This window comes from Anoplopoma fimbria, chromosome 19 (assembly GCF_027596085.1).
Source record: "Anoplopoma fimbria isolate UVic2021 breed Golden Eagle Sablefish chromosome 19, Afim_UVic_2022, whole genome shotgun sequence".
NCBI lineage: Eukaryota > Metazoa > Chordata > Actinopteri > Perciformes > Anoplopomatidae > Anoplopoma > Anoplopoma fimbria.
The window spans coordinates 1,058,657-1,077,569 of NC_072467.1; the positions used below are offsets into that span (position 1 = coordinate 1,058,657).

Below are 18,913 nucleotides of genomic sequence, written 5' to 3' on the forward strand. Positions count from 1 at the left end.
TTTATAACCCATGCAAAACAAATCCATGTGTCCTTTTTTAGGTTTTTTAAACTTTTATTGTAAGAAACTATGAAGTTGAGTATTTATTTTCATTATCCACATTTCTGGTCAAAACATTGATAGAATTTGGTGACTCGTAGATAGCTTTTCTATTAATATTTTGGCAGTAAGAAATTAGAAACCAGAACTTTTAGACATTTATAAAAGGGTTTCACTGTCAAATAGAGCAAGCCACATGTATATAGGTTTACAGTAGAAGTGCCAGTGTTTGACATCGTTATAACAGTGATTTTTTTTTTTCCCCCTGAATGTGGTTTGTGTTTTACTGTGTTTAACTGAAGCTGGATAGGCATTAATGTTGTTCTGTACCAAGCTGCTCAAGGACTAATGAAATTCAAGCTGAGATGTCTCCATTTCATAGCGTTTGAATCACTGTGAACCTTAAGAATTTCACCTCATATCATGTTTTATTTTAATTTTGTATAATTGCTGTAAACTTTTGCAGAATATTGTTTAAAACATAATTCTCATTTGTCTTAAATAAATGTTTGTAATGATTCTGTTCAAGTGTACTTTTCTCACCCAAAAATACTAATATGTATTTTTTTTGACTCCCCAGTTTCATGTGATTTCATGGAAACTAAATATTTTCATATGACTGCTTCACTGCTCAGATTACCAGCTACACCTTTCTCAACTCGCCACGTACAGGAAGTAAACGATACCAGAACGATGTTGCAACATTTGCACTTTAATATTTTCTCCAAAACAGACAACTAATTTTTCCCACATTTTTACACTAATAGGAAATAAAACACCTTTCATAGCATAAAGAAAAGATATGTAGAAAAGTATTAAAAGTTTTTGGATGTCTCAATTTAATGTAAGTAGCTGCTTGTTACTTCAAACGTTATGTCGAAATGCTCATGAACTACTAGCAGACACAATGAAACAGAGTGAGCCCTGGAGAGTATATTAGCCAAATGATCACAGCTAGAACTGGTGAATTACTGCAAGACAGCTTAGAGATAATAGCCCATCTTTTGTTCCTATCCATTCAACTTTTGTCATGATTATTGGTTTGTGACTTGAGACAAAATGAATTCAAAAGTGACATCAAACAAACCACCTGGTCCTTATCATACAGTCTGCAAAAAAAAGTGGTACAAAAAAGCAAAACATTTTGCCTAAAATCAAAATTATTCAAAGAGAATTAGCGAATGAATTCCACGCAATTCTGGAAGACACAGCTCTGCCAAGGTCAGTCGTACACTACATCGCAATATACATAATGCAGAAATGCATTACAGATGTTTGGGTAATTAATATGATTGAGACCAAACCTACTCTAATGACTCACACAGTACTCCCAAAAAAAATGAGATTTCTCATGACATTTATTCAAATAAACAATACAGTTTATAATTTGCTAGGATAAAATAATAGTTTGAACACATTAGAAGCATTTGGGAGAGAATTCCCCAAAGATCTGAAACTGGGTTAAAGGATGTGTTTTAATGACAGCTGACACTTTGGTGTCATCTTCTGACTTGCATCCCCGCTTGTTTATTCACTTCCCCTCCAGTCAATCTAGTTAAGATTGCCATATTGCAGAGACATTAACGAGCATTTACAAGCAGAGAGCTTGACAACCAGAGCAACCACCTCATAGAACAATAAAAAAACCTGGAGGGGCAATGACATCAACTCCTCAACCCATGTGCGAAAAATACAGTTTTTAATGCAAAAGCATAATGGCATTATAAAACAGTCCTTCAACCTTTAGAAGTTTGCCCAATATTCCTCATCTGCCTAAGGATCACACAAGTCCATCTGTGTAGCTTAGTCTAAAGCTATGTTCAGTCTCATTGCAAGTCACGAGATCTCTTCAAGGAGGCACGGCACTGTCAGGCCCATGCCACCCAAGTATTCCCTGCAAGAGTGATGCAAATGCCTGACCCTGTTTGACAGTGATTCCAGCCCAATTAGCAGAATGACAAAGATGTGCTGTCAGTACATTCCATTACCCTCGTTCAATCCCAAAGGTGCAAGCTGAGCTTTAAGAGGGCTACCTCAAGCCACGTCGGGAAAGAGAGGAAAAAAAGAAGAAGAGTGAATGTCACTCAGTTTGGCTCTTGCAAATAATTAGTAATGTACTTAAATGTTAAACACCTCTAAAAACAACTAAGAGGGTAGGGCAAAAGGTTAGAATAGAGGAACACAGGGCCGGTGCTTTCTACCTCATCTTTGAACTGTAAAACTTTTTCCGCTCTTGGTTTTCCAACTCAGCTGTGCTCTTTTACTGAGTCATTTATCTGATTACTTGACAACTAAGAGAAATTCTTCACCATTCAGAGTTACTGATAAGGTGTAACTTGTATAGTGCTCTGAAGAGACTGAGGATGATCGGACGAATGCCTTTTTTTGCCAAAGACATTCAAGCTCCCACACACTATGGAGGAAGAAGACAGACTCGACCTACATGGCAAAAGTACACCGTTCTCAATATTGGTAAAGAATAAATATTTCAAAATTTCAAAATTATGCAAACACGTGCCACTCTTGCTCTTTAACTCCCATGCATATGGACTATTTACAAATTGAAAAAAATACAGACTAGCTTTTTTTGTTCTTCTGATGGTTTTTCTTCTTTCCCCCTGAAATGTCTTTTCCCCTTTGCAATCAACCTATCAACATTCAGCCACTCAGACATGGATCTCACCAGATATTGCAGACATGGCCAGAACAATTAAAGCTGTGTTGAAAATATTTTCACACTAATGGGAAACATAAATCAAAATCAAAACGGAAAAGATTCACAAGCAAAGAAAAACAAAAAGGAAAATAAGATAGTTCAGGGGCGGTGTTACAATACAAGCCAAAAAGGATGTGTTTGTTTTAAGATGGATTTTCTGCTTTCTCAAGACTCCACTCTGTTTCTAACAATACTGTAGTACACTTTCTTTTTATTACTCTACCTTTCATTTAAATATAATTTATTTTGAAGATTTTGTTAAACAAATCCAGGAAAATGATGCAAAAGTGGTTGGTTTGCCAAAGGAGAGGAGGCAGAAGGCCCGTGCTGCCCTGTTAAATTGCATCAGCGCTCTAGTTTGTCAAGATACTCAGAGTCCGTTGCATTGGGACGTGTCCTCAATCTTCAATGTACTCCCACAGGTCCTTCTCATAGCCTTCATGCACATGCTGTAGCAGCACTCTTCGCCTGCTCTCACAGTATCTGCAGAGATCAAAACACATCTTAGCCTCCAAGAACACACAAACGCAACCGTGGCAGCAGTGATTATAATTCTACCTATACTGACCTGTACTTATCTTGTACTTTCTGCTTGATGTCCTGCAAGGAATCCTGGGAGATATCCCGCTCTAGGTAGCCAGACAGCACCTCAGTGGCATTTTCCAGGTCTGCCTGGTTATTCTGAAGAACCCAAAAAAAATGATGTTATTCTCAAAAGAAATATCAGTTATTCATGATAACGTTTCCTCCATTTCAAAGCATCCTGTCTAAGGCCGAGCTCAGAATACAGGAAGTTTGGGCCATTTTCCTCCCATTCGCCTCTTCCTACAATCGGGTGACTAAATCTGGTCCCTGGCCTTTGTTAGTGGACTAGTTCGGTTACCAGAGAGGAAAGGAAATGTGGCCAGAATTTCCTGGGATTCCTGTTTGTCCACTAGCCAGGTATCACAAACAGCTGTACTGAATAGCTAACACTTACTGGGACACATTTGGGCCAAAAGATCAGCCAGCCTGATTTTGGTGAAGTTCTACTTCAGAAGTGTTTTTCTTCAATTATACTATTTTTTTTTATAAAATTGTAGTGCTGCCTTTTTGTGGCACTTCACTCTTAACAATTCCATTACAATGATTAATTCTTCATTTTATAGCAGTGATTACTGTCGATGTTAACAGTTTGAAAAAATGGTATATGTAAATATAATATGAATACTAAAATAGCCCAAGTTGTTTATGCCATGCGATTATTCTCCTTTTATCATACCTCAAAAATAATGGACTGGTTGTTCTTCTTGAGGTAGAAGGCAAAGACATAAGTGAACATGAGTGTGGAGCGGCACTGGCACAGCACATCCACAGCCTTCTTCAGAAACTGCACCTCAATCCAGGACATGTTGTGCTGCTGCATCTCCTCCATTTTCTGCTTGACCTGAGCATAGAGCTTGTGCTCAAAGCGCAGGCTCTGCATGTGGTTCATGTAGCGGTTGCAGTAGAACAGGTACCTCTGCAAGGCTGCCCTAGAGCGCTGCACAGACACAGCATGGGACTGTCTTTAACTCAAAAACACTGCACTTGTCTTGTTAATGTACAGACACAAAGTACAACATCATCAGCAACATAAAATGACATGTCATAATTCTGCAGGCGTTTCAGGCAAGACGCCATTCTTTAGAATGCAACAAAATACCAGTTTTGTCGGAGGAGTTATGGACATTTATCGGCCAGATGCAGCAGCGTTCCCTGTATTGTTTCCAACCCCACTGTTTTTACATTGCCTTCTTCACAGCATACAGCAGGGTTACATGAGGAACGGTCACTTTTTTGGTTACATGGGAGTGGATTGCATTCTTATACAATTTAGTAGGTGTTTTTGTTGCAGGCTATACAACTGATGTTGTATTTATCAAATGATATACATTTTGTCACGATAGCTTTTCAGAATTTTGTGTGTCACCCAGTGCAGTGGGATGGAAACATGAAACATGCAACGACACATATGCAACAAATATAAGTGGAACAATATAAATATTGTGGCATCATTGTGGTGTATCTACCATATGGCACAAAAAACATCATGTTTCAATTTGAATGTTATGTATTACCTCTTGAGCATCTCTGGCTGCCTTCGCATCATCTTCATTGTAGCGATTGCAGTTGTACCTAAAGCGTTACAGCCGAGTCAGAACCATCAACAATGTTTTCCAGAAAACCATAAGATACATAGCTACAATTTGACAATAGTTATTGTTTTCATGCTTTCTCACTTAACATTTCTAACCATGCAGATGTAAGATGTGTATTAAGACATGACACGGTACGACATGACAATTTGCAAATTGAGAGACTAGATCTCCACATATTTAAAAGGTTTAAGTTTTAATTTAAATGAAAACAACACTACAAAAAGGACAGTTTGAGGTATATCCTATCACGGAAAGTGACATCATCGTCATATACTATATAAGCCATTTGAACTTACCAGGCGGAGCCATGGGGTTCCCATGGACCCAGGCAGACCCAGCAGAACTCAGCTTTGCAGTTCTGGTTCCGACAAACCATGTGATTGCAGCCTCCATCTTTCTCAATGGTCACATGGCATTTTGGACACTCCTGTCATGAGAGGAGAATAAGGATTTTTGTAAGTCTCTGCTCAAGGTCAAGTGTTCAAAGCTTTTAATCACAAGTTAAGAGGAATTCAAGCAAATAAGAAGAAGAAGAAAAAAAGAGGTTTAAATTTATTTTAGTTTTTTTACGAGGGCATTTCTTTCGTTAATTTAGTTTTGTCTGAAAAAAATATTGACAGTCTGATGGCTTGGGACCATGATAATATCTGTAATTTCTCTGTTTCAGTCAATGTGATGCTTAAAAACTGTATAGTCTGTCAGTTTTTCACATTTTTTAAAAAAACATCCTATTTTTCAGAATAATCGGTATTCCCACAATTACATTTTTTTGTGATCATCGAATTATTAACTACAAACACGAACCAGACAAAAGGGTAACACTAACAGAACACCCAGAACAAATACCTTAGTATTTGCTGCAATCCAGTTTGAAGTTTCGCTGTCATCATCACATTTTTTTATCCATTTTCTCAACCACTGCAAAATAATTCAAACAAGAGAATCACATAAAGAAGCTTTTTTTTTTCCTAATAAAAACATTTTTAACAATGCTGAAGTAATAAGGTAACATTTCTGCAAGGTGTGTGGGTATTCCTGATTGGCTTACCTTACACTTGACAGGATCATGCCAGTTCTCTCCACAGTTGAAGCTGCACCAATTGGAGGCATCACAAGTCAAATTCACACAATGTTTGATAATTACTTTTAAACTTACTTAGTCAACATTAAAGTATCCTCTCTGCCAATTCATGATAGCCTTATACATATTTTAAAAAAAATTATCTTACCAGAACTGACGGCCACACTTGCACCTCACTGGCTTGGCATCTGGGTACTGGACTTTGACAACATGATGGCAGTCTGGTGCAGGGCACCACTTTAACAGTCGATTGCACTTAAAAAAGTAATGACAGAATATCAACCCATAGTTCCATGGATGGAGTACAAAGAAGGCCTTGCATTTCAAAATAGTGTATAACAGAAGAACAGCTCAACATCATAATTCAAGGCTTCATAATTTGTTAAGGACAAAAAAATCCCAAAGCTTACCTCTACAAAACTATTCGTAATTAAATGCTGGTACTTCAATTTCACTTTTGAATCTGTTATGAGGCGCCTATAGGAGAAGGTCAAATAACTTATTAGTCGTCATTATATAAAAATTGTGACTTTGGTAAAGCTACCTTTCTTCACACTCAGTAAATAACTTGCAAGAAACAATGCAGGTAACAAAAAAGATGTTATGCAATTTCACATTTTCCAGGTTAGCTCAATGAAGTAAAATTGCAAATTGGCATTACAGTGAGAACATTAATTAGTCTACTGACAATTTAATAATAGTTTATCAACAGCACACTTCATAATTACAAAACTAAGTAAGTTTAAAAGTAGGTTTCTAACTAAAAAGGTACAAAATGCATTTCATGAAACTAAATATCGACCCTAAACTGGTTAGTGGAAACACTGATGGGTCTCTTGCTAGCTTGTCAGATCAGAATGTAGGCTAAGACAATTACTGCCAGCTTAAGAGCTGGTACAAGAGATTAGTGTCCATGCTTTTAACATGGGTGTTTATTTCATTGCAGTACAGGCTGAGCATCAACATTGCAAAGGAGTTAAGTAGAGGTGTAACTAGAAAGCCCTGCATTAAGAAATTTCTCTTAAGAGGAAATAAGGTCCGGGAAAAAAATCTTCCAATTTACGGTTTCTATTCCTAAGGATGAAATAAAGAATGCTTATCTGATTTTAGAACAATATCTATTTTCTGGTATTTTTTAATATTCAATTGTAATTGATTTCAGCAGATGTGAAAATGCTCCTTCTCACACAGTTTGTTTGTGAATTGCTTCGGTCTCTGTACATGTCTTATGTCACAAACTAAAATGACTGCCTCACAGTTGTATAACTCTGCCAACCAGTCATAATGCAGTTTACATCCAAGTCTGTCCAATATGGCACTCACTTCTTTATTTTATCCGAAAAGACATTAGTGTGAAATTAGCCGATTCATTATTTTATTATGGACATAAATGTGTTCCGTGAGGTCATCAGTTCAACTTTGAGTACAATTGGACGTTTGTGCCAAATTTGAAGAAATTCGCTCTGGGCATTCCCCAGATATCGCAGTAATGGGACGGAGATTAGGTAGGGCTGTCAAAATTGGTCAAAAGTACTAAAACACAGCAATGCGAACTTTTGTCAGACGCTCTGTTTCTATTCATTCTGTTGCTCACATAAAAGCAAAGCAAAGCAATGGATGAGGAAGAACCTATTAAAATGAAGAGTAATCTAAACATTAGCAAAAAAAAAAAATAAAAAATAAAATAAAAGGTTTCAGCTAGCTGAAGGGGATCGCCTGATCCTACTCAATTGCCAGAACATTTTACAATATAAAACATGTCTTTTTACTTTAAAAAGTGCAAACGTTGTGAGAGGGCAAATACTATGCAACAATATTTTATACGGTAACGTCTCCAGTCTGATCGCGAGTCCAAAGCTGATAAGTACGTGGTTTGTTTACATGACGTAACCTAACGCAATGCTGGCTGTAGGATGGTTTCATTCTTTCTGTGGCTGAGTTCGCTGCCATCATTATAGTTACTGTTGAATTATTCATCCTACAGCCTACATTTTATTTTCAGTTACTGAAAGAGATGTTTTGTGACTCCTGTCATGCGGTGCATACAGTGAATGTGAGGCAGCAAGCCACCGTAGTCGTGCTTTTTTCCCCCTCCATAAGCGAATATACATTTTTCGTTTTCTTTTACTATTTGAGTATATATTTAAATATGGGATATACGTTTACAGCCCCAACATGAGTTCACAGTAACTTTCACATTTGACCACCAAAATCTTGAACAATCAATCCTTTAGTCATGGCTGGAGGTTTGTGCCAAATTCTAAGGAATTTCCTCCAGGCGTTCCTGAGAATCACGTTCACGAGAAGAACTCATGGTGTTTATTTACGGACAACGTGAAAACATAATGTTTTTGGCTGCCGCCGTCCACAGCGAAGAGGCGTAAAAATAACAGAAATAAAAACAAGAGGAATTATTTTTGTTTCTTGCTCTTTTCATAACCAGAAAGTCAAAACAAATATAAGCACAAACAGATACTCACATGACTGTGTTGTCATCAACCAAAATGTCACAACTATGAGCAGGACAAGAAATGGTCTGAGAAAACAACAGAAGGGGAATCATTAGTCGGACTGCTGTTAAAAGAATTTGTTCAGTGATCAGTGACTCGTACCCATAAGAAAAGAAAGTTAGTAGGTACCTGTCCCATTCCTTCTTCTATGATTTTGGTGGTCAGGTAATCTCCCCAGCACTGCATGCAGAACTTGTGTCCACACTCCAGGCCTGTAAAATACTGTAAGAGAAAAGCATCTTGTAAATAAGACAAACAAGACACCACATGATAATAAGCATATGCACTTCTGGTAAGCAGGAAAGCCAAAGCCTCCAGAGTGAGGCTATTTAAAGCAATCCATATTATTACAATACACAAATATTCTACACTGAAGTAATCTTGATTATACAACATTCTTTCTGATTTTGGCAGAACAACAACTTTATATCATGGCTGAAGCACTAAACCACCTGGTCGGAATAGTATACATTCATCTTTTGTTACGACGATAAGATGCTCTGCAATGTGCTTTTAACTTAGATCAATTTGTGGAGATCTGTTTTAACATTGACATTTTACTTTTCACTGTTTATAAATGTAACCCACCATAAAAATGTTTTATTACTTTCCATGTTTGAAAACAATGTTAGAAAAACACTACAACGTCCAAAGGGGTTAACAGGGTATCTGCAACCATGTAATGTAATTGCTCTGTGTGTTGGAAGTGAAAAATGAAATCACCATATGTAGAAATTTAAATTAAAAAAATTCTTTCACCTAATAATTCTCCTTTCCGTAATACATCATCAAGTATATTCAAATTCATCTAGAATTAGTTTGTCATTGAGAAACTGCATTATGTTGTACACTTGGAATAAAACAAAGCTTTTATAAGATCAGAGGGACAAGAACTGCACTGATTGCACCAAATGTAATATGCTCAATAACCGAAAACTGTTCAGTAGTGACTTGTACCACACCTCTGGCCCATATAAGAGCTGTCACATGTCTGTGGTCTTGATTCAAAAGAAAAACATGCAGCATTCGGATATTAAGATAAGGAGTTCTCTTTATCTTTAGCAGGACTTTTAGTGCTTCCTGCGACTGCAAGTTCCTGGTTAATTCTTACTTTCTGCAATTATTATGTCTACTCCTGTGATGTTTGACAGGGTTTATATGAAGAGTTCGGTTGCCAGAGTAACAGAACCTTAAATCAAACTGTTTGAGAAACTTTTTTCTTTTTTGTAAATGGTTCAAGAATGATTCTTTTACTACCACAGGAAGCACTGTTTTTTTTTTAAGTAACCATATCCTCCAAAACATGATGGTCATGAATGGATCAATCAGGGGCCTGTACTACGAAGCAACAATTGGGGTTAGCGAGACAACTTTCGGTTTAACCCTGGGTTTTCAGTCCAACGACAGAAGTTGACTTCTTACTGAATGGAGTGAATGTCTTGTTTTGTTAGGCTTAGTCCTTAATAGAGTTATGTTTTGTTGACTTCCTTTTTGGGGCCCTATAACTCTGTTAACTAATTTATTTGTATACAATTGTTTTTGAATAAGTTTTGGGGAAATAAACCCATTTTTGAATTAGAAACCTGTTTCCTTGTGTCTTGACTGCTTGGTCCACGACACTGCCCATCTAGAGTGCGATAGATCTCATCATAAACCTTTTTCTATTAATTTTTTATTTGCCCCTAAGTGTGTTTCACACCACTTGGAAGTTCACACACACACACACACACACACGATTGATTTGCCGAGTTGCTATAATTGTGATGTATTACTGCACATTATCAACCGTTTTATTTAAGAAGATAAAGTTTTCACCCAGTTAATCTCACTTCAGTCCATTTCTCATAGGCCTATAGCCAATGATCTACAATGTTTATTACAATCATCAACTATGTCATCTATAGAGGTTATTTGCATTTAACACACATTTCAAATGATAAAGGAAATTAAATATTGTATTTCTAATGAAAAAAAGTGTGCTAGTATTAGGACGTTAACCTGTAATTCACTCTCTAATATCTATTAATATTGCTGTGAAACCATCTCCTGGATTTAGTTTCTCACCACAAGATTACATTTGAAAACATCATGTAAACATTATAATTTACTTAAGTCCAATAGTCATTTTTATGAATGGAGTTTGACCGCACCGCAACAAAACCCAATGATACCTCTGTAAGGTTCTTTACTAATAACAAAAGCTATTGCTGTCAACGTTACCAACATTACTAGCTCTCCTATTGACCATTTATACACTGATTTGTTGTTCACATGCATCGTTAACACACAAGCTACTAGTAAGCATTAATGGCGATGTACAGTTTGCAAAATTTTTTACTGAATCTGACTATCGGCAGTAAAACTTTTTTTTAAATCACACTATGATAGTTAAACAGTGTAATAAATCAGCGGTTCACATGACTCTCTGGTTATTTTTCTAAATCAAAATTGCTCCCAAACTGATGATTTAAGGCTCTTTTTTTTTGCCGATATAAGGCTGGAGTGCTCACTCTGAAATGTTTACAGTAACGCTTCAGGTAAGTGGGAGGAGTCTCTCAAACACCCAAAACAAACACGTGTCACAATGCAGGAGTCATGACACCATAGATATAATAGCTTCATCAATTCTTATTGATATGAAACCGTGACTTATATAACCGCAGTTACAGCTAAATCGATTCATCCCGTCATCCCTTATTGCAATGTTAAGAGTTTCTATATAACTATCGATACTTGGTGTACATGTATTGATACAACATTGCAACGCAAAATATTGTGATACTATGCTGTATCAATTTTTTCCCCCACCTCTACTGGGTATGTTGAACTGGCTTCGTAGTAAAGGTCTCTGGACTGCTACAATGTTATAGTATGTTCTGGCGTCGTCACATTGGCATGCAGGTATTAATGGAAACAATTGACTTTCTCCACCAGCCTGTACATAGCAATACACTGAATGTTACCATCCATGATTAGGCTACATCCACATAAATCCACCCCTCAATGTTAATTCTGAACTTACTTAGAGTGCAAGTCAAATTTGTAGCAGTGAGATCCACTCGGCAGTGACCAAACTAAGCTGTTGCAATATTTGCAGTGTTTGACTTCAGATATTTCCGAGTGAGGAGGACATAGAAGAAGTCTCCTCTTTATCAGAGTTATGTAACCCTTTTGAAATGGTTTTCCCCTAGGTTCTTTGTTCTAATAACTTTAAATTTGAATAATTTCCAAAATTCAAACCCCAATTGGCAAAGTCTTAATATAATAGCTAGTCCAATCTTTAGATTTGAAAATGTATCATCTTTATCGAACAAAGTGAAATGAAATCACTGTACTGATAAAGAATTTAAACCATTATAAATAATGAGGGTTGAATTAATCATAGTATTTTACAACAGATAATAATATCACATTGTGTAATGTCAAGTTATCCATCCTCTACTTTTGCTTTTGTGTTAGCCAAGGCAATTCTGAAAAATCTATTTAGAACCAAAAAACATACATTTGTTCAGTGCAACGCAATACTGGCTTCATTACAGGACTCACAGAGTTGGGAAAGTTCAGATAGCAGATCTGACATGGCATGTCCTGTGCCGATGATCTAGTGTTGATTGGAGGACGGATGCGAGGCTTCTTACTGGGGTTAATGACATGACACTCAGAGAAAAGCTTGTCCAGATTACCATCGAAATACCTGTAAAAAGTTGAGACAAAAAAGTGTTCAAAAAAGCATTAAGAAATTAACCCTCCCAGGAACATCTACATCAACTCCTTAACTTGCTGGTTGGCCAGTTAAGATAAGATAAGATAAGATAAGATAAGATAATCTTTTATTAGTCCCGCAGCGGGGAAATTTGCATTTCGGTGACATAAACGGTGACAAATAATAATAATAATAATAATAATAATTAAGCCTTTATTAGTCCCACAATGGGGAAATTCAGTTCTCTGCATTTGACCCATCCCGGAGGAGCAGTGGGCTGCAATGAAGCGCCCGGGGGAGGAATGTTCTCCAGAGATTCTTACCTTTCCATAAGCTTTTCCTTATCCCAGTTGAAGTGACTGAGAAGGATGCGTGTTATTGTCGCAGGATTCTAGAGGAACAAGAAAAGGTTGGTCAGAATTAACTTGAAGTTTACATTTAACTACTGTCAATTTTTACTGTAACAACAACAAGTATTCAATTTGACACTTCCTCAAATCTATTATTACAAGTTAGCCCCTTTTTGTGGAACAACAGAAAGCTTCTTGACCCGGGTTTTAGGAAATTGATTAAGCCTCGTAGTAAATGAATTAAGTAATTTTAAATTGCTAAAACTAGTTGTAGATTTAACAGTCCTCACATTACCATTTATCGTCCACCCATGTAAGTTATAAGACACAAACATCTGAAACACCTTTCATGAGGTTACGGTCCAATTAAATAACACCACAAACTACAACCATATAAGTTCAAGATTTGGAAAGGTATAGATTCTAAGATGCATTGCGATGAGGACGTGAACGACTCCGCGTCGATGCAGTGACAAAACATAATCAGGAGTATGGTTTTATTTCGGCTTAGTGTGAGTCTTCACTGTGTTTGGCTATATGTCGCGCCTCTTTCTCTCCTCTCTTTCTCTCTCTTCTCCACTGATCTTGGTGTTTCACAGAGAAGAGCTTAAACACACTGTGTGCACTGAGCAGAGAAACGGCACTCGGCAGTCACTAGCTTGTGATATCGCTACCAATATTGGTTGCTCTGTTGTCAACAATGTTGAGCTGAAAATAATAACCCAAAAATGACATGCAGGCTGAAATTCAACTATGGTGTTGTTAATGATTTTTTAAAGCCCATTCTAGATAAAAAGGTGATTTATCTGACTGATAAAGTAGCCATGTGCATTCATTTAGAAAATTTAAGATACGATACACTGACATGCATCGAGTGTTGTTGACAGGTGAGTCATAAGCGAATTGAATTGGATTAAATGTATTACTACAATGTTTTCTTCTGAAGTAGTTGAGCTAAATATTTTTTACTACTTTGGGGGACTTAATCTGGATTATTATTTGTGGAACAATGAGTTAAAGTAGTAATATATCAATATTAAATTAATCTTAACATAATAAATCCAGCTATATGAACTGTGTGTGGCCCTTTTAGTTAGAACGAGTCCGCCCCTGGTGTTTTTTCCTGAATCAGAGTGTATTTCACTTGTGGTGTTTCTGACTCAGAGCAGCCAGGACTTGGGTGTTGACGCTACTACTGTATGCCATGGCAAGTGGATTGCTGAGGACCTAAGAAAGCGCTGTGTCAAGTGTGAAATTGTTTGTCTGACAGTTCTTGAGAAACCTGCAGAACCAAAAAGAAACCTAGGGCCTCATTACAGTAACCTTCTAAGTCTGAAATACTGTCTTATCTAAGTTTAGGATGACATCTAGGTATTAAAAGTAGTAAAAGGCACTAATAAGGCACTTATTCTGGCTACTGAAGTCATTATGGGTGCATATCAACCTCAAAGAGTAGTAAAAACATTTACATAAATTGCATGTACATTTTATATCCCATTTTAAAATCAGAATGATTGTGCAACAGTAGAACAGTAGTGCACTGTGTCCAAGTGCCATAGTTCAACAGACTCTAGGGATTGTTTTCAGCAATTGCAAGATAAGGGAATTGTTTTATATTGGACCTTTTTTTATACACACAATGCTTATTTAAAATAAGAATGTAGCCATTTTCCGAATAAGTCTCCACCGCATCAATTAGTCTAGATGCTAGGTTATCAGCTGCGTGTCTGCCAGGTATACTCTGTCAGGGTATTGTAAGCCCGGCGTAATGTTAGCAAGTGTTCAGTTGAGATACACAAAGGGTGTGTGAGGTCAACAGCTGTATGAACGTAGCAGTGTGTGTACATTAAATTCTTAAATTAATAAATGCTCCAAAACTCCTCATGACCCAAGCTAAGTTTGTGTTTCTTGCTTGCCACTTGTTGATTAAAGTAAGGGGGGTTGGGCCCCTGAAATTAGGAACATTTTCAACTATGGCTCACTTAAGGTGGGGCTGGACCAGCGCTACTCTTTTTAAGTGAAGAAGTTGCTACTCTAGGTTTTGCTCAGCTTTTTTATTTTTAATATTACTTTAAACTGTTTAACTCATAGCATTAATCGGGTCATAATAAGTATTGTCAGTTAACTGTTAAAAGGTTTATCATTAATATCCCTAGACCACAACCACCCCAATACCAGTAGGATCAAAACCTTCAAGAGCTACCTGCATTTGATCCTTTTTTTCTTTTCTCACCAAGATCTAGAAAACCCCCCACTACGTGTATGATTTTAATCAGACAATCACCACAAGCATTCTTCGATTTAATGCTCTGTGTGATTGGCCCACTACCGCAGCAGCTACTACCCCCATAGTCTGTGGTGTGGTGAAGTCAAACCCTATGTATTTGACAGAATTGGCAGTTCATCATGCTAAGATGCAACCTAAACTTTCGAAAGTATGAATACACGCTGTAGTGTCTGATAAAAATAAAGGTGTTGGAGACATTTCAAACAATTGAATGCTTCCATTTACATGATGCGCATCAATTGCAGTAGAACAAATGTACCAAATGAAGTACTATATTTGTATTAAGATCACTTTAAGGGTACTGGTTTTGGTATCGTCATTTTCTAAATGATACCCAGCCCTAATAGGTGTATAACTATTCAAGATAAGCTTTTATATTATGATATCATATAATTTGTGTAATGGAAGAGGACTAATTATTTTAAAAGCATAAAGGTATCTGGATAAAAATATCTACAATTAAAGATGAATACAAGTCAAGAAAAAAAAACATGAATTCAGTTGCCAATTTATACGGTTCACCTAGTTAAAACTAAGTCAGTCCAATACAACAGCACTGCAATAAATCCTAGCTTCATTAAGGCTTCAATGGTACCAAGAGAGTGGTGTTGATTCAATTAGATACTGATTTTGGAGGCTGCAGTTTGTGGTGCTGTTTAACTGTATTACTGAGAGGTATTCCTAATATATTCTCTATACTTACTGATAGAAATGGGGTGGGAAATATTGGAAACACCTCTAAATATTTTCATTGTGAATCTGACGTTTGCAAAGGAACATTTGACAGTCAAAAAGTTCCCAGAGATGTTACAACTCCATCAGCCAGTGTAACTTTACCCCTACAGACGCCAGGCAAATCTAGTCAGTCTTGACATGTGAATGCACAGTCACTGGAGGCATCCACCAGAAAACTATCTAGAGGCATTTAGAAGAAGAGGTAAAATCCAGGTTAAGTTAACTATCTTACTGTCTCATACAACACATTGAAAACTTAAATTCTGAGAACAGATGTGGTTATGTATTGTGCTTAAAAAAGGTCATTTGTTGGTGTTGAAAAACAACAAACTAAACACTAAGTAGGTAGATGTAAATCCTATTTTTAGAAGAATCACCATGTCAGTTGTTGCCATGCGGCTGTACTGTATCCACTGTACTGATATTTTACACATTTGTGTGTTTAGGACTGGTTAATAATGGCAGTCAAAATATGTATAAAACGCAATGCTATATCTGGGCCAAGTCTATCAAAACCCAAATCCCATTTTATTCCTGATTGAGCTGTAAGTTAGCCAAGAGATGAAATGGAGGCCCAAGATAACGCTGAGCCCAAAGCCTCCTCTGAGTTTACCCATTTATGTATTCCATCCACGCTTAAACCACCATGTTAACCACAATCACAACGTGCTTTTGCAATCCAAACTTTTCATTTATTTATTTTCTTTGTGGGGGTCAAGTCATGATCGGATGGCGCGTTAACGTCCACGCTAACCCGATGACCAAGCCTTTCTCCTCCCGACGTTTAAAACAACGTCAACCTGTGTTTATTTGAACAAAAAATACGTGACGTTGCAGTCGGGATTGCTAGGTTACCGAACTCCTCAACTGTCGCCTTTTTAGCAGCGAGCTGCCTCGACTAACGGTTACAGTTGGCTAGTTAGCCCAAGCTAGCGTTAGCTTTAGCTTTAGCTAGCTTCTCAATTGGGATTGGACTACTACCTGGCACTCCTGTGGAGATCGCTCTAATTAAACACATTTAATGTAGTGTATTTATGAATTAATAACCCCACACACACACACATAAAGCAGCTGCATTGGTGGATAACTAACGTGGGTATTGTGTAAATATGAAATCGTGAAAACCCCAACTTCCAGCAACTAAGCTACTCCTCACTAGGCTAACGGCTAAGCTAACGGCTAAGCTAGCGTCCACGGCCTGTTCAGGCTCCAGCCCCAGCCGGGACCCCGGTCTTTCCTGACGCTGACACACCGGAATCCCTACCTGGATGACCTCGTTGACCTCCCTGATACACTCCACCATATGCTGGAGGATCTGCTCGGCGGTCAAAACCTCGAAGCGGTAGTCCTCCTCCTCCTCCTCGCCGGGACCGTGGCCACCTCCACCGGTCTCCCCGCACTCGTCCCGCTCCCCGCCGGCCACCACGGGATCGACCAGCTCCACCTCTCCGAGCTCCAGGGTGTCGTCCTCCGGCTCCTCTTCGGCGCTATCCTCGCTACATTCCTCCTCCTCGTCGTCGTATTCATAGTTATAACCCTCGTCTGAGTCCATTCCTAGGGTGGTTATCAACCTGTGACAAGCACACCTGAGTCTACAGTGTGTGAGGTGTTGACTTAGCGGAACGATACGAACACCAAAAATGACCTGAGCCTGTTTTTTCGGCTGCAGTGAAAATAACAACAAAACGTCGCCGCTGCTGCTAAGCCAACAAAGAGACGCGACGTCACCAACCGACGACGCGCTGACGTCACAGGGGCTGCGTGATGCCGTTGTTTAAAAAAAAAAAGAAAATCAACATTTATATATTTATGTGTTCACAATGTATCCTGACTGTTTTTAAACTGCACAATGAAACTACTTTTTTTTTAAATTTTATTATTATTTGCTCATTTTAAATATTTTGCAGCTTAAGCTTTTGTTGTATAGTATGTGTATTTATTGTCTGTGTAGTTGTATAGTATGTGTATTTATTGTCTGTGTAGTTGTATAGTATGTGTATTTATTGTCTGTGTAGTTGTATAGTATGTGTATTTATTGTCTGTGTCTGTGTAGTTGTATAGTATGTGTATTTATTGTCTGTGTAGTTGTATAGTATGTGTATTTATTGTCTGTGTAGTTGTATAGTATGTGTATTTATTGTCTGTGTAGTTGTATAGTATGTGTATTTATTGTCTGTGTAGTTGTATAGTATGTGTATTTATTGTCTGTGTAGTTGTATAGTATGTGTATTTATTGTCTGTGTCTGTGTAGTTGTATAGTATGTGTATTTATTGTCTGTGTAGTTGTATAGTATGTGTATTTATTGTCTGTGTAGTTGTATAGTATGTGTATTTATTGTCTGTGTAGTTGTATAGTATGTGTATTTATTGTCTGTGTAGTTGTATAGTATGTGTATTTATTGTCTGTGTAGTTGTATAGTATGTGTATTTATTGTCTGTGTAGTTGTATAGTATGTGTATTTATTGTCTGTGTAGTTGTATAGTATGTGTATTTATTGTCTGTGTAGTTGTATAGTATAGTATGTGTATTTATTGTCTGTGTCTGTGTAGTTGAGCTGCTGCAACACTTGAATTTCCCCCATGGGGATCAATAAAGGAATATCATTTTTAATTTTTTAAGGAAGTTCACACTTCCCCCTTACAGAGAAATACATTACATTACATTACATTACATTACAGTCATTTAGCAGACGCTTTTATCCAAAGAGACTTAAGTGTATTCAACATAGGTATTCAAGAGAACTACTAGTCACCAGAAGTCATAAGTGCATCTCCTTTCTTAAACAAGCATCTAAAAGCATAAACCAGAGCAAAAGTAAAAAAAGTTCAATACAGAAAAAACTAATAATACAATACAATAAGTGCAACAATACTACAATAAGTGCAACAAACTAATACAATAAATAAGTGCAACAAACTAATACAAATACAATAAGTGCAACAAACTAATACAAATACAATAAGTGCAACAAACTAATACAAATACAATAAGTGCTCAGGGTAGTACTTCATATAAGGAAGTTATAAGGAAAAAGGCGAATTATACGATTCTGACCTTGCCCATATCTTTTAGGTGTCTTGCCTTTTTTTTTGTCATCAACCAGTATTTGTCAGCCTTATTTTTGTAGCCCACCTCATGATACTTAGTTTTGTGTCACATTTCCTTAATGTACTCTCATAAGTCAAATGAATGTGGTGTATTCTGTAATTGTACGTTCAACACAAACATTTTGAACCAATAACTTTACCTTTAGATTAAAAACAAAACAATAAAAGCACACCCACACCTTGTGTCATGTGACTGCTTCCTGT

The 18,913-nt window shown here is 37.2% G+C and overlaps 1 protein-coding gene across 2 annotated transcripts; it reads right to left on the minus strand.

Annotated features, from left to right (window-relative positions):
• Positions 1-737: 737 nt before the first annotated feature.
• On the minus strand, positions 738-17,339 carry arih1 (ariadne ubiquitin-conjugating enzyme E2 binding protein homolog 1 (Drosophila)). Of its 2 annotated transcripts, none has more exons than XM_054620381.1 (14): positions 16,866-17,339; positions 12,553-12,620; positions 12,073-12,220; positions 8,656-8,748; positions 8,497-8,552; positions 6,427-6,493; positions 6,165-6,271; positions 5,984-6,026; positions 5,782-5,853; positions 5,232-5,362; positions 4,855-4,912; positions 4,017-4,277; positions 3,324-3,436; positions 738-3,238 (listed from the first exon to the last, which is right to left on the minus strand). In XM_054620381.1, exons 1-14 carry the CDS (start codon positions 17,151-17,153, stop codon positions 3,154-3,156), a joined length of 1,590 nt encoding a protein of 529 aa, XP_054476356.1. In that variant the 5' UTR covers positions 17,154-17,339; the 3' UTR covers positions 738-3,153. The 2 variants fall into 2 exon arrangements, with proteins under 2 accessions (XP_054476356.1, XP_054476355.1); XM_054620380.1 differs by having other exon boundaries at positions 4,017-4,298.
• Between the last annotated feature and the right edge of the window lie 1,574 nt (positions 17,340-18,913).